This window comes from Leguminivora glycinivorella, chromosome 14 (assembly GCF_023078275.1).
Source record: "Leguminivora glycinivorella isolate SPB_JAAS2020 chromosome 14, LegGlyc_1.1, whole genome shotgun sequence".
Lineage (NCBI taxonomy): Eukaryota > Metazoa > Arthropoda > Insecta > Lepidoptera > Tortricidae > Leguminivora > Leguminivora glycinivorella.
The window spans coordinates 15,349,304-15,374,281 of record NC_062984.1 but is presented as its reverse complement, the minus strand read 5'-3'; the positions used below and the strand labels follow the sequence as shown (position 1 = coordinate 15,374,281).

The 24,978-nt window shown below is 42.3% G+C and overlaps 1 protein-coding gene across 2 annotated transcripts; it reads left to right on the top strand.

Moving 5' to 3' along the window:
- The first annotated feature begins 77 nt into the window (after positions 1–77).
- Positions 78–24,655, top strand: LOC125233429 (protein PHTF2). 2 transcript variants are annotated; one of them, XM_048139447.1, is made up of 16 exons: positions 78–193; positions 606–676; positions 1,784–1,864; positions 3,123–3,268; positions 4,877–5,082; positions 6,727–6,866; positions 7,662–7,805; positions 9,102–9,681; positions 16,072–16,186; positions 16,951–17,064; positions 17,911–18,089; positions 19,107–19,246; positions 20,299–20,527; positions 21,361–21,456; positions 21,871–22,113; positions 23,529–24,655. In XM_048139447.1, the coding sequence occupies exons 3-16, from the start codon at positions 1,845–1,847 to the stop codon at positions 23,676–23,678; spliced, it is 2,502 nt and encodes an 833-aa protein (XP_047995404.1). In that variant the 5' UTR covers positions 78–193; positions 606–676; positions 1,784–1,844; the 3' UTR covers positions 23,679–24,655. The 2 variants fall into 2 exon arrangements, with proteins under 2 accessions (XP_047995404.1, XP_047995403.1); XM_048139446.1 differs by having other exon boundaries at positions 21,361–21,465.
- Positions 24,656–24,978: the final 323 nt, after the last annotated feature.

The following is a 24,978-nucleotide window of genomic DNA, read 5'->3' as shown; positions in this document are numbered from 1 at the left end:
TCAGAGAACTGTCAACCATCGCATTTTGACAGTTTCAAACTGTCACTTGTCAGTGGTAATGTCAGTTTCAGTATGTGTAGGTGTATTGCACTGTCAAGTTTATTGCAAGTGCAGTGGTATATTTTCTGCGAAATTGTTGATAAACCGCAATAACAATGCGGGAAAACAAAACACAATGATACGGGCAGTGCAGGTGAATAACTTCTATGACAATATATCGCGATTATAGTGATAAAAACAGTTTTTCGTAAGCCTTTGATCTATACAAGCACAATGACCGAACATAACGGTTATTTTATTATACACATTGTAGAGCAGGCTATATTTGTAACAAATTTATTTATATGTGGCCTTAAGCGATATTTTGCTTATAACCTTAAACTTTTCATAATACCATTTAAATTTCAATGGAGTGCTTGTTCGAAACCACCTAACGCTGGATAGGGCCAGTGAAATCATGTTGTGAATTGTATAAATAACCCTTCTGATGTCGCCTGTCAATTTTTATTATTGAAAAAGTGACCTTGACATTTAAAATAATAGATTAAAATTCCCACGCACTGATCAGTGCTTAGACATACGAAAGGATAATCTTCCGGTTTCAGTTATCGCATTAAACCGGCTGCTGAGTGTGGGAAAGTTTCTCAGATAAACTGCCAATACAATAAGCCAAATGGTGAGCCATGTTTCTGTAATCATAACTTTTGTTTTATTATATTTTATTTGCTGAATCTGATTCAATCTTTTCATGTGTTTCCACAGAGTTTCAGTTTTTTCCTTCATAAATTTGTGTTGATATCCAAATTGTTTATTGTTACAATATTTATTCATAGATCATTTGTAAGCCTAAAGTTTAACAAAAAAATAAAGTCTTGGGTAAAGGGTCAGTTTCAGTTACTATCACAAAATAATTTGCGGGTATTTGTAAATAATGAACTTTTCAAGTAACAGACTGTACTGCCCTTACAATCATGTTTGGATAAAGCACAGTTATTGTTTAATTATTTTGCTACAAGCTTCCTGTCTTGGATAATAAGTGTATTTTAAACAATTCATGAATGAATATTCATAACAATAATCATAAATTAATGTGTCAAAGAGAAGTCTAAACACCTTCAGTACGGCAATCAAGTTAGTTCAGAGTTAACCATACTTGTCCCTAAAGGGTCTATTTGACCTGACAAGCCAGAACAGTAGCTGGAATAAGGCCAAGGTGGTAGCTTAAGATAGAATGTTGTTGATGGATCTTGTGGAGGCCCTAGTGCCGTAGTAGTTATGGGGTTTTGAATGATTTGACGGATTATTTTCATTAGACTTATATTGACCGGGATATAGACGGTGATTACGTTTTTTGTTTTTGTCGAGCTCCCGATATTTCGACGCAGTTGCATGTATCATGGTCATGGAAAACTGAAGAAGGCGGGTGGATGTCAAAGTTGCGTGTCATTCACACTGTGAGTGTAGTGTGTTTGGACAGACCATCGAGTGTGAATGCGACCAGTGGTAACACTGAAAGTGAACACAGCCGATGCGCGCGAAAGAGGGTAGATCGCGCGCTGTCTACGCAACTTTGACATCCACCCACCTTCTTCAGTTTTCCGTGATCATGATGCATGCAACTGGGTCCAAATATCGGGACCTTGATAAAAATCAAAAAAATCATCATGGTCAATATAAGTCTTGTTATGGGGTGCCCTAGAACCAACAATAATATGACTTTGCCACACTGATCATGTTAAAGTAAATCATTGAATACATGTTAACTTGCATTGTTTTATTGCAGCTCTCAAACTCAACTGAAATTAAATTATTGGCTACAACAAACTTCATACATTCTGCTAATCATGATGCAACTGGCGGCATGGTAAGTGTTTTGATGATATTTTAATATATTTGTGTGTATCATTCACATTATAGTAAAATAATACTTAATACAAATATTTAAAAGAAAATTACAGGAGTATATTGTTATATCTCTTTTCCTTAATTTTTAAAATATTAAATTGATTCCAACATGAAATATTTTGGCAGTTGGATTAGTTAATTGCTTTGTTTTTTACTGCCCAAAGCCCAAAAATATTTGGGAGAAAGTCAACATTTTGTATAAGATTCCACTTACTCGTACAGACTTGTAGCCTTACTCATACAAACAACAATATTTCATGAAAATTTCAATTTATATTCAAAATTAATATTCCATACATCTTGCAGAACAACACTAAGTGCAATAGGGATGACAACTTACATACATTAAAAAAATGGCATTTTGTTTAGTCCGTCAATTAGATCGTCTAAAAATACTGAACACATATTTTTCGTTTTATCTAATGAATGAAAAAATACAAAGATACAGGGCATCAAAGTTCCGGAGTGGGGGGTAAAAATTGTACCTAGGCGTGACGTCACGCAAAACTTCAACGCACTGTACCGTCGTCATTTTTCGTTTACGAGAAAAAAGAAAAAAAAACCGGCCAAGAGCGTGTCGGGCCACGCTCAGTGTAGGGTTCCGTAGTTTTTCGTATTTTTCTCAAAAACTACTGAACCTATCAAGTTCAAAACAATTTTCCTATAAAGTATTTATAAAGTTCTACTTTTGTGATTTTTTTCATATTTTTTAAACATATGGTTCAAAAGTTAGAGGGGGGGGACGCACTTTTTTTTCCTTTAGGAGCGATTAGTCCCGAAAATATTAATATTATCAAAAAACGATCTTAGTAAACCCTTATTCATTTTTAAATACCTATCCAACAATATATCGCACGTTGGGGTTGGAATGAAAAAAAATATCAGCCCCCACTTTACATGTAGGGGGGGTACCCTAATAAAACATTTTTTTCCATTTTTTATTTTTGCACTTTGTTGGCGTGATTGATATACATATTGGTACCAAATTTCAGCTTTCTAGTACTTACGGTTACTGAGATTATCCGCGGACGGACGGACGGACGGACGGACAGACAGACATGGCGAAACTATAAGGGTTCCTAGTTGACTACGAAACCCTAAAAATACGTGTCCAAAATTTTTTGATGATCTAACTGACGGACTAAAAATGTTTTTTTAGTCGTCTCGCCTATTGCCTTACGTAAGCCTTTCTTCAACAAGGAAATAATACTGTACAGGTACCAGAAGAAGATCAGCTCATACGACAAGGAAGAATGGGAGACGATGGTGGAACAGCTACTTATGCGCGGCACCTACCGCCGTCGCATCGTCGACTTCTCCTCCCACTCTCGCTCGTACCTCATTGATGTGGACTTGGTCAGAGGTAGGTCATATCCAAGGCTCAGGAAAGGCTATTTAAGGGACCGGCCACACTTAAGAGACGCATGTCCTGAGGTGCGGAACGGACGTCCGCGCCACGCCACCTGGGGCGCGTCTTACGTCCTTCCTATACAAAATGTACTGAGGAGACGTTTTTTGAATTACATTCAGGCGGCGTGGCGGAGACGGCCGTTGCGCGCCGCAAGACATGCGTCTTATGAGTGTGGGTGGTAGCTAATATGTCATCATCATCATCATCATCCTCCTTGCGTTATCCCGTCATTTGCCACGGCTCATGGGAGCCTGGGCTCCGCTTGGACAACTAATACCAAGATTTGGCGTAAGCACCAGTTTTACAAAAGCGACTGCCATCTGACCTTCCAACCCGAAGGGTAACTAGGCCGTATTAGAATTAGTCCGGTTTCCTCACGATGTTTTCCTTCACCGAAAAGCGACTGGCAAATATCAAATGACATTTCGCACATAAGTTCCGAAAAACTCATTGGTACGAGCCGGGGTTCGAACCCGCGACCTCCAGATCGAAAGTCGCGCGCTCTTACCGCTAGGCCACCAGCGCTTTTAATATATCTAGGCTATTTATTATATGACCGCAGACATTTAAAATTGTAAGGAATGATTGGTGGAAGAGTGTTGTCGACTTTTTCACACAGTCACGCTCGTATCCTATGTTGACCTGATCAGACCTGAACATTAGTTAAGATTAGCACAATAACAATTACAGTGTGTGAAACTGAAAAGGTTGGTTTAGGACTTCAACCTTCATCAAGACTGAATATTTTAGATATTCTAAGAACAAATTAAATTATTTTCATAGAAAATATTTTAACTTGTTATTTTAAGTAGTAACACTACTATTATGTTCTAAACATTAAATAAATGTCATATACAAAGAAAAAGTGACCAAAGCCTCCAGTGCTCCGAGCTGGAATCGAACCAGCGTACTCCGCTTACCGGAGCGGAGTACGCTGGTTCGATTCCAGCTCGGAGCACTGGAGGCTTTGGTCACTTTTTCTTTGTATATGACATTTATTTAATGTTTATTTTAGATATTGTTTTATTTTTTACAAGCTTTTATTCAACTTGCCTTCTTGTTACGCCGTGTCTTGCGTGGGCGACGGTCGCGCGACCGTCGCCGTCGCGTCTCATACTTCCATATCGATAAGGTTTGATTTCGTATGCGTCGCATCGCCGTCGCGCGACCATCGCGCGACCGTCGCCCACGCAAGCCACGGCGTTAGTATGTTAGTGTCCGTCAAAACGTAGAAGATAAATTTGATCCACTTCCCGGTTTCCGATTGAGCTGAAATTTTGCACGCATAATGTAAATCACGTAACAATGCAATATTATGGTATCATGGAGCTGATCTGATGATGGAGCAGAAAGGTGGTCATAGGAACTCCTGTCATGAAACGTCGTATCCCCATCCAGTAAGGGGTTTTTAGAAACGTCTCGGAGAGCAGCAGCAGATGACTGTTGAGAGAAAGGTACAGTCGGCGATAAAAGCTTGTGCCAAAAAACTTATTATGTTCACTATATACTAACCCATGAAATTGAAATCGCAGCACTAACTATTTAAATATTCATCTGCAGGTTCCTCATTTCCTAAAGCGAAGCCGACTCTGTCCATGCGCCGGGTAGTATGGTTCGCGCTCGCCCGTCTACTCTTCCTACCGGCGCTATACGCGTGGTGGGCGCAGCAAACTTCACCGAGCTGTGCGCGAGTTCTACTGGCGTTGTGGACGGTGCAGCTCGCGAATATTGTTCTGTACTTCATGGCGCCTACTGATACTGTGGACGTAAGACTTGCTTTTTGCATTCCTGACAACTCTTTACTTGTGATGGTTGTAGCAAACGTCATCAAGCTGTGAACGAGTTCTGCTCGCGCTGTGTGGACGGTACAGCTCGCCAATATTGTGCTGTACTTCACGGCGCCTATTGATACTGTGGACTGTGGATGTAAGACTCCCATACACCTCTCTTTACTCTTAGTGTGTGTAGAAGACATAACCAAGTGCACCAGTTCTACTGGCGTTGTAGACTGTACAGTACAGCTCGCAAATATTGTGCTGTACTTCACGGCGCCTACTGATACTGTGGACGTAAGACTTGCACTCTTGACAGCTCTTTACTTGTGGTGGGTGTAGCAAACTTAGCCAAATGCTCTTGTTCTGCTGGCGTTGTGGACCGTGCAACTTGCGAATATCGCGCTGTACTTCGCGGCGCCTTATGATACTGTTGACGTAAAACTTGAACTCTTCCTGACAGCTTTTTAAGTTAAGTTATCACAGCTAACAACGCAGAGCAGTAAAGATTTGCAACAGTTACAGCCCTTTTTTAACCCCCAACGCAAAAACGATGGGGTGTTATAAGTTTGACGTGTCTGTCTGTTTGTCTGTCTGTGTGTGTGTCTGTCCGTGGCATCGTAGCTACCGAACGGATGAAGCGATTTAGATTTCGTTTTTTTTTTGTTTAAAAGCTGAGTTAGTCGGGAGTGTTCTTAGCCATGTTCCATGAAAATCGGTCTTTCAAATTTTTAATTTTGTGGTTAGGTTATTTGACGTCAAAACTTTATTTCTTGGTTAATGCTACCATCAACATCAACATATTACTACATGTTAATTATAATATAATACGATAAATAAATTGTTAATCGATATCATTCAATTGTTCGTCGTAAAATCAACTGTTATTGTTCTGTACAGTCATGCTAATGCGTAAATTATGATATCCATAAAGATAGCATGCATATTGATTTATTCACAACACAGTACATCGATATTCCATATAAAGGAACCTACAATACTATTATGGATTATGGATATGGACCGATATACGATATGCGTTTGCCTACCGTATAATCTCCTTACCTAAAAACTTTTGTTACTACCTACATGACTGAATTTGGTCAAGATGAATATAAAAACCGGTTTTCTCAATTGTTTGGAAGTTTTTATCAATTTTCAATTAAGATGCATGAAATTGAGATACATTGCATCACTAATAAATAGGGTTATGCTTGCCTAAGTATTTAAGATCGATATACTACGCTCTACTAGTGACCTAATATCAAAGACCTTTACAGGGGACAGCGCAATCACATTTTTTGCCATACGAAATTGAACCTTATCACTGAGATAGAAAGTCGATCGTATCAGACTAGCGAAAACGGTCCACATGAGAGGGCATTGTTTGGGCTGGTGTGGACACACTTTTTGACCTAACTACACAATCTAGTTTAATAATTCTAAATCTATGCCTAATATATGATGTTCTCAACTAAAAGGTCCACATTTTTTGTCGATATGGTTCAATCTGACTATAACGCATGCACTGGCAGTGTTTTCCCGCGTAGCCCTTTTTTAAACCCAAAGTTCCCGTTTCCCGGATTTCCGCCACTGAATATATTAAAAAATGTAATAGATGTTAAAATATTTGTGCAGCCAAACTGCTGGATGGTGCCGGCGGGCCTCATGGTCGTTCTCAGCATCGTGCACTCTCAAATCGTGAGCACAACGGAAATGGAGCTTGCTCGCGTCCGACCACGCGCCACCTACCGTCGGAAACTGCCTCGATATTTTCGGTAAACTCATAATTTGTCATCCTAACATACGGCGTCCAAACTTACCCCCTTATTCATAAACGTACTCTAAAGTTATCAAGCCGATAAAGTTCGTTTGTCCTTTTCTATCACACCAATACGTTGGAAAGGGACAAACGAACTTTATCGGCTTTATAACTTTAGAGCACGTTTATGAATAAGGGGGTTGGTTAGTCTTTGACGGAAGCCCAAAAGTCCCAACTCAAGATTTACCAGCGAGCAATGAAGCGCAGCTACTTGGAGTCCGCAGAACCGATCAGTTTATGAACACTGAACTGCGCTCCAAAACTGGTATCGTAGATGGGGGTGTTACGTACATAAGTTCGCAAGGCTCAAGTGGGATTGGGCAGGACATGTCTCGACAATTTCGGTAATAACGTAATTGATGATGCCAAACTGTCCCATGCTCCTAAACTTCCCACGCAGATCGTAAGCACAATAGAGATGGAGCACGCTTGCGTCCGTCCGCGCGCCACTTACCGTCGAAGTTGCCTCGATATAAAATTAATCCTATTAACCTAATGATGATTATAACCAATCGCCCTTATGATCTAGAGAGCCACTCGATATCCATTTCACGTACCTAACTTATTTTTTGACGAAACTTGTAAAATTTTACTTAGGTACAGTCGACTACAAAGAGATGTATCCAGTTTTTCACCTTATTGCATTGTAATATGGTGAAAAAATGGATACATCTCTTTGTAGTCGACTGTACACCTAAATGCTTATTTGATAGAAAGTACACTATAGTTACAAGTGTCTATTACTTTGTAGGAGAGCTCGTTCCGAATGCGACGGTGGCAGCGCGGGCGGGTCAGGGGAAAGCGGTGCCACGTCCACCCAGAGCAAGCCGTGCGCCAAGCCCGCCAAGTACCGGCGCCGCCAGTCCCGGGCTGACGTGTGCAACACCGTGCTGAGGTATGTAGACCCCAGGAGAGCGGAGACACCAGCTGGAGTGACTAGGGTCACATACACCCAGAGCAAGCCGTGCGCCAAGCCCGCCAAGTACCGGCGCCGCCAGTCCCGGGCTGACGTGTGCAACACCGTGCTGAGGTATGTAGACCCCAGGAGAGCGGAGACACCAGCTGGAGTGACTAGGGTCACATACACCCAGAGCAAGCCGTGCGCCAAGCCCGCCAAGTACCGGCGCCGCCAGTCCCGGGCTGACGTGTGCAACACCGTGCTGAGGTATGTAGACCCCAGGAGAGCGGAGACACCAGCTGGAGTGACTAGGGTCACATACACCCAGAGCAAGCCGTGCGCCAAGCCCGCCAAGTACCGGCGCCGCCAGTCCCGGGCTGACGTTTGCAACACCGTGCTGAGGTATGTAGACCCCAGGAGAGCGGAGACACCAGCTGGAGTGACTAGGGTCACATACACCCAGAGCAAGCCGTGCGCCAAGCCCGCCAAGTACCGGCGTCGCCAGTCCCGGGCTGACGTGTGCAACACCGTGCTGAGGTATGTAGACCCCAGGAGAGCGGAGACACCAGCTGGAGTGACTAGGGTCACATACACCCAGAGCAAGCCGTGCGCCGAGCCCGCCAAGTACCGGCGCCGCCAGACCCGGGCTGACGTGTGCAACACCGTGCTGAGGTATGTAGACCCCAGGAGAGCGGAGACACCAGCTGGAGTGACTAGGGTCACATACACCCAGAGCAAGCCGTGCGCCGAGCCCGCCAAGTACCGGCGCCGCCAGTCCCGGGCTGACCTGTGCAACACCGTGCTGAGGTATGTAGACCCCAGGAGAGCGGAGACACCAGCTGGAGTGACTAGGGTCACATACACCCAGAGCAAGCCGTGCGCCGAGCCCGCCAAGTACCGGCGCCGCCAGTCCCGGGCTGACGTGTGCAACACCGTGCTGAGGTACAGAACGATTTATACAAAATTACTGTCCTTTTGAATAGGTCAAGGCGGCAAGGTGGGTAGAACTTACTAAGCCCGTTTATTAACTCTTCACTGAAGTACTCACTACTCAGCCTTCCATTGAATATCTTCAACAGATGTTTAGGTAAATAATATAGGTGACCTGTTAGTTATGCTATGTCAACAACCATTGCATATTTTGCATGTGAACAAGGTAGCGCTACTTAAGCGAACACAAACCTTGCAATGTTCCAAGGTCGCTAAATGCTATGGTATTATTGGAATAATATATCCAATAAGGGGGTTGCAGTGTAATCCGCCTGTATAGCTATAAAAATATTGTTTTTTCAGACAACGTAAAAACAAAGAGTTAACAAAAGAAAACATAATCAAAAACATGGAGCCAATCGCTAAGAAAGCCATGAAAGCCAAAGATTCCGACGACGAAGATTACATGGCGTGGTCGAAAGACAACTCCACCCCCATAGTCACATTCACCCCACCGCCTGACGAAGTTGCACAACCCACGTTTACATACAAAAATGTATTGACTAAGAAGAGACTTGAAAGTTTCAACGTCCAAGGGCATATTAACCTAGCGCGAGCCATGTTTGCCGAAGGCGACGATGGTTTCGAAAGCCTCAACGGATATTACTCCAACGGGAGCGACGACCGACCAAAGGAAAAACTAGTCAACGAACAAAAACCAGTGATCGAACCAAGTATTAAACTAGTTCCTAATCTACTTAGAAATCTTGGATGGCTGAAGAAGGAGGATGATGAGAAATCGGAGAAGAGTTTGGAGTCCGACGGGTCCGCGCCGGCGCCCGAGGGCAAACGCGTCGGAGTCCGGTTCAAGAAGTCGTGGGCCGCGGACGCTGTACCAAGGGAGACGAGCGATGAAGAGTACCCTATTAAGAAGAAAGATAAGGTGAGGATCATTACTAAGCAACAATTTTGCAACACGTATCGAAAAAAATATCGATAATATAGCCTGTCAACCAAATTTTGGCAGGAGCAATGTACATCAAACTAAAGTATGGTATCCCTATGAAACGAACAAAAACCAGCAATAGTTATACGTCGAACAGCCACAGATATTTTTTTTTTTCAAGGGGCTCCATCCTTCCTTACGAATTAGATAATGTATTAAGAGGCCTTACTCCTAAAGACGAGCGTTTTTTGCAAAATGGAACCTTTTTCATTCAAAATTATAAAGAAACTATAAATGATTATTAAAAAAATGATAATGTTCCTAAAAGTACATATCTTAAGCTAGAAAGTCAATTGGTACTACTTTAAAATATGTCTTTTTATACTTCCGAAAAATCAGTTTTTCGGAAGACGTTTTCAAATTTCGTAGTGGGATAGCTCGTTTAGAATCGTGATTGTGCTGTTAAAAATGTTATTTGGGGTAATAAATGATCACAATCCTATTTGTTATATCCTATACGAGTTAGCTAATACTTTGACATTTTAAGATTTACTTGAAATGGTGGATAAATAACCTTCCGTATCCTCCCCATTTTTTCGATAAAAAGAGGTTTACATTATGTATTTTTCCTGCGATTCCTGCATTTTTTGTAACTCTTAAATAATATTATCCTAAACTAGAACTTCTTATTGACCTATAACAAAAAAATCATACATATAAGACATACTTTTCTGTCGATAGATATGTTTTTAAAACACCTAAAATTCGAATAAAAGACACTGTGCTAACGCGAGCCCGCTCAGTCTGCGCCGAGCGCTCGAAGACAACGGACTGCGTTTGATCGTCCGGCGCACCTAGCTTTCGTAAGCAGCTCGATAGTTCCGAGAAGTGCCGTAAACTGCGACTAAACAAATCTTGATCCTTTTTACACCTTATGCAATTTTAGCATTCGACATGCTTTTCATATGATTTTGGATTTTAAGTTATACGTGAAGTTTGTTGAGAGTTTGAATTATTATTATATTTTGGGACCAGGATGAGGTTCTGGTTCTCATGATGATGGAGTCAGGCAGGAGATGTTCAACAGAACTGCTATTCTACTTATCATAACTCCACCATGTTTGGGCTCATTAGATTTGGGCTGATGAGCACCATCGATCTAGATGAGGTCCAAGGTCTCATGATGGAGTCAGGAGGTGGTCAACAGAACTGCTATTCTCCTCATCATAACCCCATCATGTTTGGGCTCATTAGATTTGGGCTGACGAGCACCATCGAACTAGATGAGGTCCAAGGTCTCATGACGGGGTCAGGAGGTGGCCAACAGAACTGCATTGCTATTCTCCTCATCATAACCCCATCATGTTTGGGCTCATTAGATTTGGGCTGTCGAGCACCATCGAACTAGATGAGGTTCAGGGTCTCATGATGGAGTCAGGAGGTGGCCAACAGAACTGCTATTCTCCTCATCATAACCCCATCATGTTCGGGCTCATTAGATTTGGGCTGACGAGCACCATCGAACTAGACGAGGTCCAAGTTCTCATGATGGAGTCAGGAGGTGGTCAACAGAACTGCTATTCTCCTCATCATAACCCCATCATGTTTGGGCTCATTATAAATATGTGGAAGGTCGTTAATAATAATAAATGGAAAAAATGTTTTATTAGGGTACCCCTACATGTAAAGAGGGGGCAGATATTTTTTTTCATTTCAACCCCAACGTGTGATATAGTTAGATAGGTATTTAAAAATGAATTAGGTTTTACTAACTTCGATTTTTGATAATTTTCATATTTTCGGAAATAATCGCTCCTAAAGGAAAAAAAGTGCGACCCCCCCCCCCCCCCTATAACTTTTAAACCATATGTTTAAAAATATGAAAAAAATCACAAAAGTAGAACTTTACAAAGACTTTCTTTGAAACTTGTTTTGAACTTTATAGGTTAGTTTTTGAGAAAAATACGGAAAACTACGGAACCCTACACTGAGCGTGGCCCGACACGCTTTTGGCCGGTTTTTATTTTATTTTAATACTTTTCTGTGCTATTCATACATAGCCACCCTAGGGGATTCAGTATTGACAGCTTCTTTTTTTTCTTTCTGCATATATTTCTTTCCGCTTGTAAGTTTGTTGTAAATAAGACTGCTTGCACTTACATTGACATTATAATTACATAATGCTATTAAATTAAATCTAATGAAGCGTTGTTTTATTTCCTAAATCTCAAAACCCTCTAAATCGAATATGTATAGTAATGAGCAAAAATTTTACCGCAGGCTTTCCAAACCGACGATGTTTGATCAGCTACTTTTAGAACGAACATGTACATATTTTGATTTTCACCCTTTAAAATGTTTCTAAGACGCAATATTTTGCAAATTTGGTCACGTCATCCACAGTTAAACTGTGGAATGAATTTTCGCCAGCGGTATTTCCGGACCAATGCAACCTTCAAACCTTCAAGAAAAGAGTGTACATCCATCTTAAAGGCCGGCAACGCACCTCCAACACTTCTGGTGCTTCTGGTGTCCATGGGCGGCAGTGATCGCTTACCATCAGGCAGACTATCTGCTCGTTTGCCTCCTATCCCATAAAAAAACGTTTAATATTTTTAAGAAAAAAAAAACCGCCGCCTTTCGGGTTCTGGTGAAAGCTACTTGCGAATGTTGGATATGTAGAAATGTGTAGGTATTTTTTAAAACTGCTTTTAATGCTTTAATTATTTGATGGCAACACAAATCAATATACGTATAACGCTAAGGTTTGAGGAGTTTCTCAATTCCTCATGAATCCGATTATAAGAAATCGAAGCTTGACAAACTTTGACTTGAAAACTCAGTATGTTTAACAAACATAACTAAATAAATGTCACTGTTCTGAACTTAAATGCATGCTTTTCTTACAAAAATACCAAAGTCACTATGAGTGTGCCGTTCAGATTTGAGGAGTTCGGTTCTGACCATCATCAGCAGTTCCTCTGCACCAAATGTCACTGTTCTGGACGTAAGTGCATGCTGTTCTTATATAAATACCAAAGTCACTATAAGCGTGCCGTTCAGATTTGAGGAGTTTGGTTCTAAGTGTTCTGACCATCATCAGCAGTTCCACTGCACCAAATGGTTCCAGACTGTGGTTCTGGACTGGACGTAAGTGCATGATGTTCTTATAAAAATACCAAAGTCACTATAAGTGTTCCGTTCAGATTTGAGAAGATCGGTTCTGACCATCATCAGCAGTTCCACTGCACCAAATGTCACTGTTCTGGACGAAAGTGCATGCTGTTCTTATAAAAATACCAAAGTCACTATAAGCGTGCCGTTCAGATTTGAGAAGTTCCGTTCTGGCCATCATCAGCAGTTCCACTGCACCAAATGTCACTGTTCCGTACCTAAATGCATGCTGTTCCTTTAAAAACACAAAAATCACCATACGTATGCCTTTCAGATTCGAGGAGTTCCCTCGATTACTCCAGGATCCCATCATCAGAACTGGGTTCTGAGAAAAATGGGACCAATCTGTATTCATGTACATTCAATAATTTTTTTTTAATCGGTCCAGTAACAACGGAGATATCGAGGAACAAACATAAAAAAATGAAAAAAAAAATAAACATACAGACGAATTGAGAACCTCGCCTCAAATCTCTCAGATTTGAGGCGACGGTTAAAAAGTGACACATCATGAGCAGTTCCAATGCACCAAATGTCACTGTTCTGGACGTAAGTGCATGCTGTTCTTATAAAAATATGAAAGTCACTATAACTGTGATAATTTCCAAAAATATTAATATTATCAAAAAACGATCTTAGTAAACCCTTATTCATTTTTAAATACCTATCCAACAATATATCACACGTTGGGGTTGAAATGAAAAAAAAATCAGCCCCCACTTTACATGTAGGAGGGGTACCCTAATAAAACATTTTTTTCCATTTTTTATTTTTGCACTTTGTTGGCGTGATTGATATACATATTGTTACTAAATTTCAGCTTTCTAGTGCTTACGGTTACTGAGATTATCCGCGGACGGACGGACGGACGGACGGACAGACAGACATGGCGAAACTATAGGGGTTCCTAGTTGACTACGGAACCCTAAAAAACAGAAACCACTATTAAACTATTCTCTAATTTCAAGTTCCTAACTAAAATTTTCCTAATAAAAAAAAAACAAATTGATCCCGCTACAAACTTTCACTCCCTTTTTCCCTCTACTAGGGGTGTAAATTTTCATAATCGATTCTTATCTCTTCGAAATTGTGTTAATGCAATCTATACAAATTTCGACTTTCTAGCTTTCGTAGTTTCGGCTCAGCGGTGTTGGTTGTTGAATCAATAAATTAGGAAACCTGAATTTATATATGTATATGTAGACTAATACTATACTTTTACTACATTCATATACCTTATTTACTACTACCATACCATGAATATGAAATTAAATAAAGAGTCCCCATATAAAATTGAAAATTATGTTATTAGCAATTTAATTCCAAACTATCAAGATTATTCGTGTCTGCGTTGAAACGCGCGTTGAGTTGCCGGTGCTCGCGTACCGAGCGCCAACGCCATCTATCGATGGCCGTTTCGTGAAATTGATGAGCGCTCTAAGGAATAAGGAGTCTTAAAAAGGGACGGATATGTGCTAGTTATTTCTCTTTTTGGTAGGTTGGAGATTTCCACAGATAAGATACAAATGACGCGCGAATTTCCACCGATTTTCAAAACTAGTGTTGCTAGCCCGCGATTTTTCAAATTTGCCGCCTTTTTCTAGTGACAAGATTTGGTTGACGGTCTATAGTTACGCTACACTCATTAGTGATGAGGCTGCGTATCTTAAATCAATTGTTTTCAATTCTTTAAATTGTTCCTTTTTTTGCTGGTGGTGGTAGGTGTGCTAATAAAGAGTAGGATTATTTATATTATAATCATGTCTACTTACAATAGGCTACTTGCCTCCTAGTCAAATCAGCTTCTTTTTAAGAACTGTCAAAACGAATTACAACGTCTTGATAATATGGAATTAATATGAAATCGAATTGAGTGACGTCACGGTCAACTCAGTTACTTTATTTATTTCTACCTGACTTATAGAAATTGGATTTAAAAATAACTTCTATCCATGTTTTTCTTATATTTATCTGATGCTTTATTTCGTGCATGGTATAAAATATTTTATTTTAAGTACAGTCAAGTTCCCTATAGTTTAACAGTCTTGTTTTATTTAATAGGCGATAGATGGCAACAATAACGCTAAGAATCCAGGTAGCTATGTTTACAGGTAAATTCACGTAATGTGGCCCAAATTGAATGAACGTGAAAAAATGTCATCTAACCATCATGTTCAATCATTAGCATTGACAGTATTGACACCATACATGTAATCATTTTATATCCATTCTTGCCCGTTACGGTGAATCTATCTGTACTTTATTGTCAGCATGATTTTGTTCTCGTTCATTTGTTAATAACAGTTACTATTTAATTGTTATTATTATGTTAGAAGCCTGTATGAGACGATAGAAGCTAGTGCAATAAAACTATTATTAAACCAAGCGATCAATGGTCTAACAATGTTGAAACGATTCTTGTGTTAACTCCAAGATTATATCTTAAGTACAGTTTTTATTCACCAATGAAGTATATTCGTGTAACGTGTGCACAGTACATACAGTAAGGTTAATACGGATAAATGTGTCTTAAGGAGAAGTGTGTCTGGCCTTCACATTTTGTCTGTTTAAACCAATGTTGAGAGTTCATATCTTTATCACTAATTGTGAGTAGCAAGTAGCAAAAGTATGATCTCGCAAAAACACCTATGACAATGAGTAAAACGATCGATGGAATCAGGCGTTACTTTGCGGAAATCCATGTTAATCGTAAACTAGAACTTTCCTTTGCTAATCCGCGAATAGATAACGTGCAAGTCAATCAGTGCTAACCTGTTATAATTACTTGCGTATTTTCTGCTGACAGTAGTAGTCAGTTGCGGGACTTCGGACCGTCAACATCAGCTCCTGAGGATGCCTCGTAGAGAGGCGAAACACGTGTCGAGTTTTGTATTTTTGGTGGTGGGTTGTTATATTTATTTGCGTATTTATTTTTATTTTTGCGGTGGGAGGGTGGGAAAATTAATTGCATGTAAAAAATACGCAAGTAATTATAACAGGTTAGCACTGATTGACTTGCACGTTATCTATTCGCGGATTAGCAAAGGAAAGTTCTAGTTTACGATTAATGAGTAAAACGGTCAAATGTCCACACTTATCCTTATGGCACACCCGTATTGACCTTACAGTTTTTATTCACCAATAAAGTATATTCGTGTAACGTGGTATCGTGTGCACAGTACATACAGTAATCCAGTCATTGGTTTTGTGTAGAAGTTAGAGAATTACCAGTCATCTTCGTCCGACGGCGAATGCTCGGCGTCAGCGCCATCTATTGCGCTGCCATCGCACCATACCATGTCGGACTGGGTCGGCCAGACTACTAACAGTAAGCATTTACCACCACATTCATAATGTAAGTTAAAATGTTCCATTAAGTATGTAATGGTGCACTAGGGCTCTTCACTGCGTATGAAATGTTGTCGATTTTGGCGAGCATAAGTGTTATGAGTGAACGACTTATGATTACACCCTAAAGTTATCATTGTTTACTACACATGACTGAAAGTAGAATGTCGACGCCAAAAATCGCAAAAAATAACCTGGCAACAGTCAACAGTCTCCGAAGGACACGTATATATAAAATTGTACATCCTATTCGACATATTAATCGTACCGTCGCGTCGGCCAAGCATACATAAATTGTCGCATCTGTAGGTAGACATACTGTTACGCGCATGCCTACGACTACATCGTAAATAACATAGATCTGGGCCATTTTTTTTTTTTTTCAAATTTGTCCACCCCACTTTTTTTTTAACATGGGTATTTTTTACGCGATTCATACTCAGAATCGAGAGCTCTTTCGATCCTGATAGGAGAAAAAAAATGTCCCAAGATTTCCATACCTACATTTTTTCGAACCTTCCATTCCGTTACCGCCATACAAAATGTGTGAAAAAATGGTAACGGAATGGGAAAAAACCTTGGGACACTTTTTTCCCCTATTAGGATTGAAAGAGCTCGCGATTCTGAGTGGAAAACACATAAAAAATTCCAAATCCAAAAAAAAAGTGGGGTGGACAACTTTGAAATAAATGGCCCAACTACTTGACACGATGAATATCAAACTCTCGCTACATCTCTTGTCAGGCGAGGAGAGCAGCTATGGATCTCAGTCAGAAGGTGCCCACTCGGACGTTGGGTTCCACTGCGCAGATAGCTCGTGGGACCCCTTCGCTTTACTCGACCCTACCAGTGATACAGGTAAGAATTGAAATATGTATACTATAGTAGTATGCTCGCTAAGTGTTCACACACACTCATTTAGCTTAACCCTAGTATATAAGCATGTACTCATAGTGTTATTAATCCGAATATATTCTACTTCCAACCAAAACGTCCCAACACTACATGGCGACCCTGCCAGTGCGGCCTTGTGCTGCACTGGCGGGGCGCGCGCCTGCCGGATAACGTAACACTACAATAGCCCAGGCCTCGCACGGGTTACAAAAAACAACCTAAGTATAAAACCTAAACCATCCTCAATAATCAGTCAATTGCTAGGTGAAAATCGCATGATTGAAATTCATTCAGTAGATAGTCCATACATTACTTCAATTAGGAATTACATCAAACAAATATCGACCTTCTTGATCGCGAATTTCTAATTTATGGACTCATTTTCATTGTAAAGGTAGCATTCGGATCCCAGCAGTCGCGACCCGGCAGCCGCTGCCCAGCAGCCGCGACCGGGTCGCGCCGCACCGCTTTGTAGGGATTCCGGCGCTGCCGGGCCGCGCTGCTCGGTCGCTTGCGTCGGAAACTATCGCATATAAATCCCTACAAAGCGGTGCGGCGCGACCCGGTCGCGGCTGCTGGGCAGCGGCTGCCGGGTCGCGACTGCTGGGATCCGAATGCTACCTTAACACATTTCTCTGAAAATTCGTCATTACTATACTAGTAAACATAATAAAGGTTAACTCACTTGTATTTACTCACTCGCGTATCATGCTTCGGAGAAACCTAGCTCCTTTTTCAAGCACGAACATTACTCATAAGATTAAAAAAAAAAAGTCATTTATTACAATTTTGATTTTGTTATTTTCGCAGTGAAATGTACAATGTGGGAGCGCGGTTCAACACTACGCGCCGAGCTATCCGCTGTGGACATCAGCTGGTACGTGGTAGCGCGGGCCGAGCGCGCCATGGCGGCCGACGGCTGCATGTGGGCCGGCCTGCTCATGGCGGCCAGCGTGGCGCTCGTGGCGCCCGCCGCCAGGCTCCTACAGGTACCTGCCACACTACTCGACATGTATGTAGCCAGCCTGCTGTGGACATTAGTTGGTACGTGGGACGCGGGCCGAGCGCGCCATGGCGGCCGACGGCTGCATGTGGGCCGGCCTGCTCATGGCGGCCAGCGTGGCGCTCGTGGCGCCCGCCGCCAGGCTCCTACAGGTACCTGCCACACTACTCGACATGTATGTAGCCAGCCTGCTGTGGACATTAGTTGGTACGTGGGACGCGGGCCGAGCGCGCCATGGCGGCCGACGGCTGCATGTGGGCCGGCCTGCTCATGGCGGCCAGCGTGGCGCTCGTGGCGCCCGCCGCCAGGCTCCTACAGGTACCTGCCACACTACTCGACATGTATGTAGCCAGCCTGCTGTGGACATTAGTTGGTACGTGGGACGCGGGCCGAGCGCGCCATGGCGGCCGACGGCTGCATGTGGGCCGGCCTGCTCATGGCGGCCAGCGTGGCGCTCGTGGCGCCCGCCGCCAGGCTCCTACAGGTACCTGCCACACTACTCGACATGTATGTAGCCAGCCTGCTGTGGACATTAGTTGGTACGTGGGACGCGGGCCGAGCGCGCCATGGCGGCCGACGGCTGCATGTGGGCCGGCCTGCTCATGGCGGCCAGCGTGGCGCTCGTGGCGCCCGCCGCCAGGCTCCTACAGGTACCTGCCACACTACTCGACATGTAGGCTACAGAGTCTAGTAGATTATGCTCAGAGCTGTCTGTTCTCGATATCAACTAGTACATTCTGTTTGCCCTTCTTTAGTAGGTAGCCTGACCTAAACGTCATGATTGAACCACGCTTCTATTCTACTCGAGTTTAGAGACCGATGCACGATGGATATCTTGCAACCCCAAGGTTTAAAATGAACCAGTCACTCCCACCTAGCCTAGAGTCAGCAAAATGAGACACAAAGTTCAATTGTAAATTTAAAACTTACAGGTAATTTTTGGTAGATAATATTTGAAATCTTGAACATACACAAACCAAAGCTATCATTCAACTGATTGCAGGTTGCCATAGAACAAGATACCAGAAGTGAAGAGGAGCTGCAATCGCTGTCGCTACTGACTTACATTCCCTCGCTGATCTGTAACTACAGTCAAGGGTCTCTGATCTCAATATTCAGCGGTGCTTTTGGTGATAACATATGGTAAGTAAAAATATATCGACAAAGGAAGTACTTATGTAGAATATTTTTATTGAATTGAAAATTCACTTTACTGTCGGAATTTAAGGTGTTACTTTTGAACCTTCGTTCCATTACATATAATCTACAAATGACATATCTTCCAGTTCTGTAACTTTACTTATTTATTTATCATCAGCGTGTAATAATATTCAGGTGTTTCGTCTTCTCTTTCGCCTCGTATATCCATTCTAATATTATAAATGGGAAAGTGTGTGTGTCTGTTTGTTTGTCCGTCTTTCACGGCAAAACGGAGCGACGAATTGACGTGATTTTTTAAGTGGAGATTGTTGAAGGGATGGAGAGTGACATAGGCTACTTTCTCTTTCTGTTTAACGCGAGCGAAGCCGCGGGCAAAAGCTAGTTAAAAAAACCGTACGTTCATAGATTTATATAATAGCTTTTGCCCGCGGCTTCGCTCGCGTTAGAAAGAGACAAAAAATAGCCTATGTCACTCTGCATCCCTTCAACTATCTCCACCTAAAAAAATCACGTCAATTCGTCGCTCCGTTTTGCCGTGAAAGACGGACAAACAAACAAACACACACTTTTCATTTATAATATTAGTATGGATGAAAATTGTATGCATTTTATTTATACAGTTACGCTTACAGCCACACACATACAATCACACATACAATCACGCCTGTATCCCATAAAGGGGTAGGCAGAGCACATGAACTACTCAAGTTTCAGTGCCACTCTTGGCAAAAAGGGGTTGAAAGAAAACGAAATTGTGACATTGCAGTGACAGGTTGCCAGCCTCTCGCCTACGCCACAATTTAACCCATATCCCACAGTCGACTTCTACGACACCCACGGGAAGAAAGGGGGTGGTGAAATTCTTAACCCGTCACCACACGGCTTACAGCCAACAAATAATATACCTGTCTTTTATTTAACCTTTAAAAATGTGGTATATCGCTCACTCTTAGACTGAATGGTTTTATTTTTTTAAATTAAAAATGGACTTACTCTTGGCCACAGACTTGCTACAAATTGAATCTTTTTTCCAGGGAAATAACAACAAATCTAATATCCAGCGCGCTTCGCTTCGCGCTGAGCGGCCTAGTGTTCTTCCTGCTGGCCGTGGCGGAGCGCGCCTTCAAGCAGCGCTTCCTGTACGCGAAACTCTTCTCGCACCTCACCTCGGCGCGGCGCGCCCGGAAGAGCGAGCTGCCGCACTTCAGGCTCAACACTGTCAGGAACATCAAGACTTGGCTGTCCACTCGCTCGTATTTACGGGTATGTTTCAACTCATATAAAGTTGTACTACATCGCCGCTAAAAATGGTGACAATCCGGAATCAACACAAGCTTGTTCAAAACTATTTGGTGATTATAATACTGATCCCAATGGTGCTCTGGAAACTGTGAATGTCAGAATTTTATCGCCCTCCGAGTAAAGTTGTAAAGATTTCGCACCTGCAGTGTATTTTGAACAGCGGTGTGGAGCGCACGTAAAAAACAGACGTCACTACGAATATTTACTGTCACCCTTTTTTTGAGCAGCAGTGTGGCCGAAACTTAACAAAAACAGGCCTCAAGATATTTAACAATATTAAAAAGAATGTGATTAAAAACGCGCTTTAAATTGTTTAAATTCTGTTTTCTTAATTTACTGCAACATAACCCTTAATGACGCCAACGATGAATGAGGAAGCACACTCAAAGGTTATGACAGATGGCGCCACCTTATTAGTCCATTGCACAGATAAAGAATTTCATACGTGAAAGCGAGAATATGTTTTTTTTTCTCTCTCACACATGTGAATGGCTGTGACATGCCTAGTCACTTGCACAGGCGCCGCCTGGCGGGATAACATGTTAGTGTGCCTCCTCATTAATCCGTCACATACCACAGAGAAAACTCACCTCTTGTAGAATCACCTCCATATAGATAAGGCTCAAATTTAGTTTTGACACTTTGACGTGGCGTCTGAGTGAATGCATTTGTGTTTGACACTGCGTCGAAAAGGCGCCTCCATTTACCCGTTACCTATCATGCCTAATAAAACTTCGCGTGAGACTCGAACTTCATAAATAACCCTCGGTCGTTATCATCTTGCCTTGTTGCAGCGACGCGGGCCTCAGCGCTCAGTGGATGTCATCGTGTCGGCGGCTTTTATGCTGACAATAATTTTGCTGGCCTGCGTCAGCGCCCACCTACTCAGGGTAAGCTGGGTAAGCGCCACTTATGCGTACAATACCGAACAAATGAACAATCCGTTATTTGGCGGCTTCAAAATAAATATGAACAATAATAAACATAATTACTAACGACGTCCTCAATATTTTTATATGTCAGTGATATTTTCTTATTGCATTTATTAACCATCATACCATTATTGAACCATACAAATATCCTATTTGTAATTAATCGTATATTGTAATCAACGGTTTAATCTTCAAATGAGAAACCTACATTATCCCTTAAGGACCTAATCGGATGATAATAACGAGCGAATCGAAATCTCTACGTGGACAAAAGTTTAGGGTATTGTGCGTAAACTTTAAGCTCAAATATAAAGGCGATTCCTTCACATTGGATTTTGAAGCTACATAACTAATATATGTTTTATTGTTCAGGACTCCATGACCCTCGAATCCGGCTGGCTATTGGAAGCCCTAGTATGGAGTAGCTGCCTTGGCATCTACCTACTCCGGCTTCTGACCCTCGGCAGCAACGTGAACCGCAAGTACCGCGGCTGCCTGTCCGCCATCCTGACGGAGCAGATCAACCTGCACCTCGCCATCGAGCAGCGGCCGGAGAGCAAGGAGCAGCTCACCGTCGCCAACAACGTGCTCAAGCTGGCCGCGGATCTGCTCAAGGTACAGTGCATTTGACCCTGTAGGGTCGGGAGCAGCCCGACACTCAAGCGCGCTATGGCATGCTACAGTGCATTTGACCCTGTAGGGTCGGGAGCAGCCCGACACTCAAGCGCGCTATGGCATGCTACAGTGCATTTGACCCTGTAGGGTCGGGAGCAGCCCGACACTCAAGCGCGCTATGGCATGCTACAGTGCATTTGACCCTGTAGGGTCGGGAGCAGCCCGACACTCAAGCGCGCTATGGCATGCTACAGTGCATTTGACCCTGTAGGGTCGGGAGCAGCCCGACACTCAAGCGCGCTATGGCATGCTACAGTGCATTTGACCCTGTAGGGTCGGGAGCAGCCCGACACTCAAGCGCGCTATGGCATGCTACAGTGCATTTGACCCTGTAGGGTCGGGAGCAGCCCGACACTCAAGCGCGCTATGGCATGCTACAGTGCATTTGACCCTGTAAGGTCGGGAGCAGCCCGACACTCAAGCGCGCTATGGCATGCTACAGTGCATTTGACCCTGTAGGGTCGGGAGCAGCCCGACACTCAAGCGCGCTATGGCATGCTACAGTGCATTTGACCCTGTAGGGTCGGGAGGAGCCCGACACTCAAGCGCGCTATGGCATGCTACAATGCATTTGACCCTGTAAGGTCGGGAGCAGCCCGACACTCAAGTGCGCTATGGCATGCTACAGTGCATTTGACCCTGTAAGGTCGGGAGCAGCCCGACACTCAAGTGCGCTATGGCATGCTACAGTGCATTTGACCCTGTAGGGTCGGGAGCAGCCCGACACTCAAGCGCGCTATGGCCATGCTACAGTGCATTTGACCCTGTAGGGTCGGGAGCAGCCCGACACTCAAGTGCGCTATGGCATGCTACAGTGCATTTGACCCTGTAGGGTCGGGAGCAGCCCGACACTCAAGCGCGCTATGGCCATGCTACAGTGCATTTGACCCTGTAGGGTCGGGAGCAGCCCGACACTCAAGCGCGCTCTGGCATGCTACAGTGCATTTGACCCTGTAGGGTCGGGAGCAGCCCGACACTCAAGCGCGCTCTGGCAAGCTACAGTGCATTTGAGTCTAACGGCCCAGCCACGACATTGGTCAAAGCGCGAGAGCGGCAGCCATACATGCGAATGAAAAGTCCCATCGCTGTGTCTCGCTCCAATGTATGGCCGGCGCTCACCGCTGTCCCGCTTAGACCAATGTCGTGGCTGAGCCGTAAAGGGTTGGGCCCGACTCAACTGCTACAGTGTCCTTGAAAGATCGCGCGCAGCCCGAGGCTCAAGGGCACTCAAGGGCGATCTGACATGTTAAACTACAGTGCACTTGAGCGTGTAGTATCGGGCGTGCGCCCCACACTCAAGCATGCTCTGGCATTATAAACTAAACTTTTTTTACAGTATTTTTTTTTTGTTGCAGGAACTGGATTCGCCATTCAAGATATCTGGAATATGTGCCAATCATTACTTATACACTATTACAAAAGTAGTAATCTTATCTGCCCTGTCTGGGGTCTTGTCGGAAATGCTGGGCTTCAAGTTAAAGCTACACAAAATCAAAATCAAGTAGTTTAATGAAATATTTTACTGTCAAAATGCACGTTGTCAAAGTAGGTCACAGGAAAAATAAATCTAAGCTGGTGATTTTCTTATCAAGTTTGCACGTTTACGACTTTAGATGGTGTTGTTAGTTATACATCAAACCATTTTTACCTACTTGCTTTGTAGTAGCAAAAATGACAAAAACTTGTTAATATTATCTAGCAAGAACAAAACCTAGCCATATTATTACGCTCGCGCGACCGATCTGAGGCCCTAGCCAAGATGATCATTTGCGGTAACGAACGCCAATATCTCCGTATAACTTTTGCATATTAGTGCAATAGAGAGACGTAAGACATGAGCCATATTCGTAGTTTTGTCAAAATATAGGCACGCGCGTGAAAAAGGGTATTGGATACAGTAGAATTTCAATTTCAAGCGTTTAAAAGAGTACTATGTAGAATCTGTAGAAAATACCCGTTATTATCTTGTGTCTACTTAAATTACTTAATCAACGTGTATTGTAGTCGAAATATTTAATGCACAAAATTGTTTTATTATAGTTCAGTGTTTCTCCGTTTTTGCTGTTCAACAAAGGGAAGCCTTTAGCAAATGTATAGAAGAAAAGAAATAGTTTTAAGTGTCCGTTATTTCTTAGACCAAAATCAATAGATTTCACGGTTTTCAATGTTCTACAGTAATAAGTTAATAACAGTTGGCAAAATGTCTAACATTACGTAGTACTAATTTTAAAGAAATGTATCATCTTTTACACATGATGTATGTGACATAAACCAACCAATCATTAGTTGGTTTTCAAGATATTTCGTCTATAGCGACTGATTTTGTACGAGTATATACTAGAAATTATGTTCTTATAATCTCCTATCATCAAAAAATACCTTTGATATTTTACTATCATTTTGATCTCAATATACCACTTTAAATATATCTTGAGTTGATAATGTCGAAAACCGGTGTAACCTCTGCCTTATTATAGTAGTAAATTTTTTTTTTTTTTTTTTCCTTTTATTCAGAAACAAACAGTCATACACATTTTTCTTGTCTACAGTAAATGTAACAGAAAATAGACCTATAGTTTCATAAAGTAATAATAAACAAAACAGGTTCGTGTTTATCTTAAAATTATCTTAATTTTACATTGTTTGATGAGATAAATATCTACTTTGATATATGTATAAAAAAAACAGTGATTTACCTCTAGAGAAGCTATAAGTTATATGTAGTGCTATTCATTAAACAAAAAGAAAATTATTTCTATTAATAATTAATCAAAAATATACTTAAATGCATTCTTAAGTTGTGCT

Coding starts and splice junctions, on each gene's coding strand:
- LOC125233429 (XM_048139446.1), top strand. CDS start 1,845: ATGATGCAACTGGCGGCATG. Junction 9,682..16,071: donor CTATTAAGAAGAAAGATAAG/GTGAGGATCATT, acceptor GGTTTTGTGTAG/AAGTTAGAGAATTACCAGTC. Junction 19,247..20,298: donor GCTTTTGGTGATAACATATG/GTAAGTAAAAAT, acceptor TCTTTTTTCCAG/GGAAATAACAACAAATCTAA.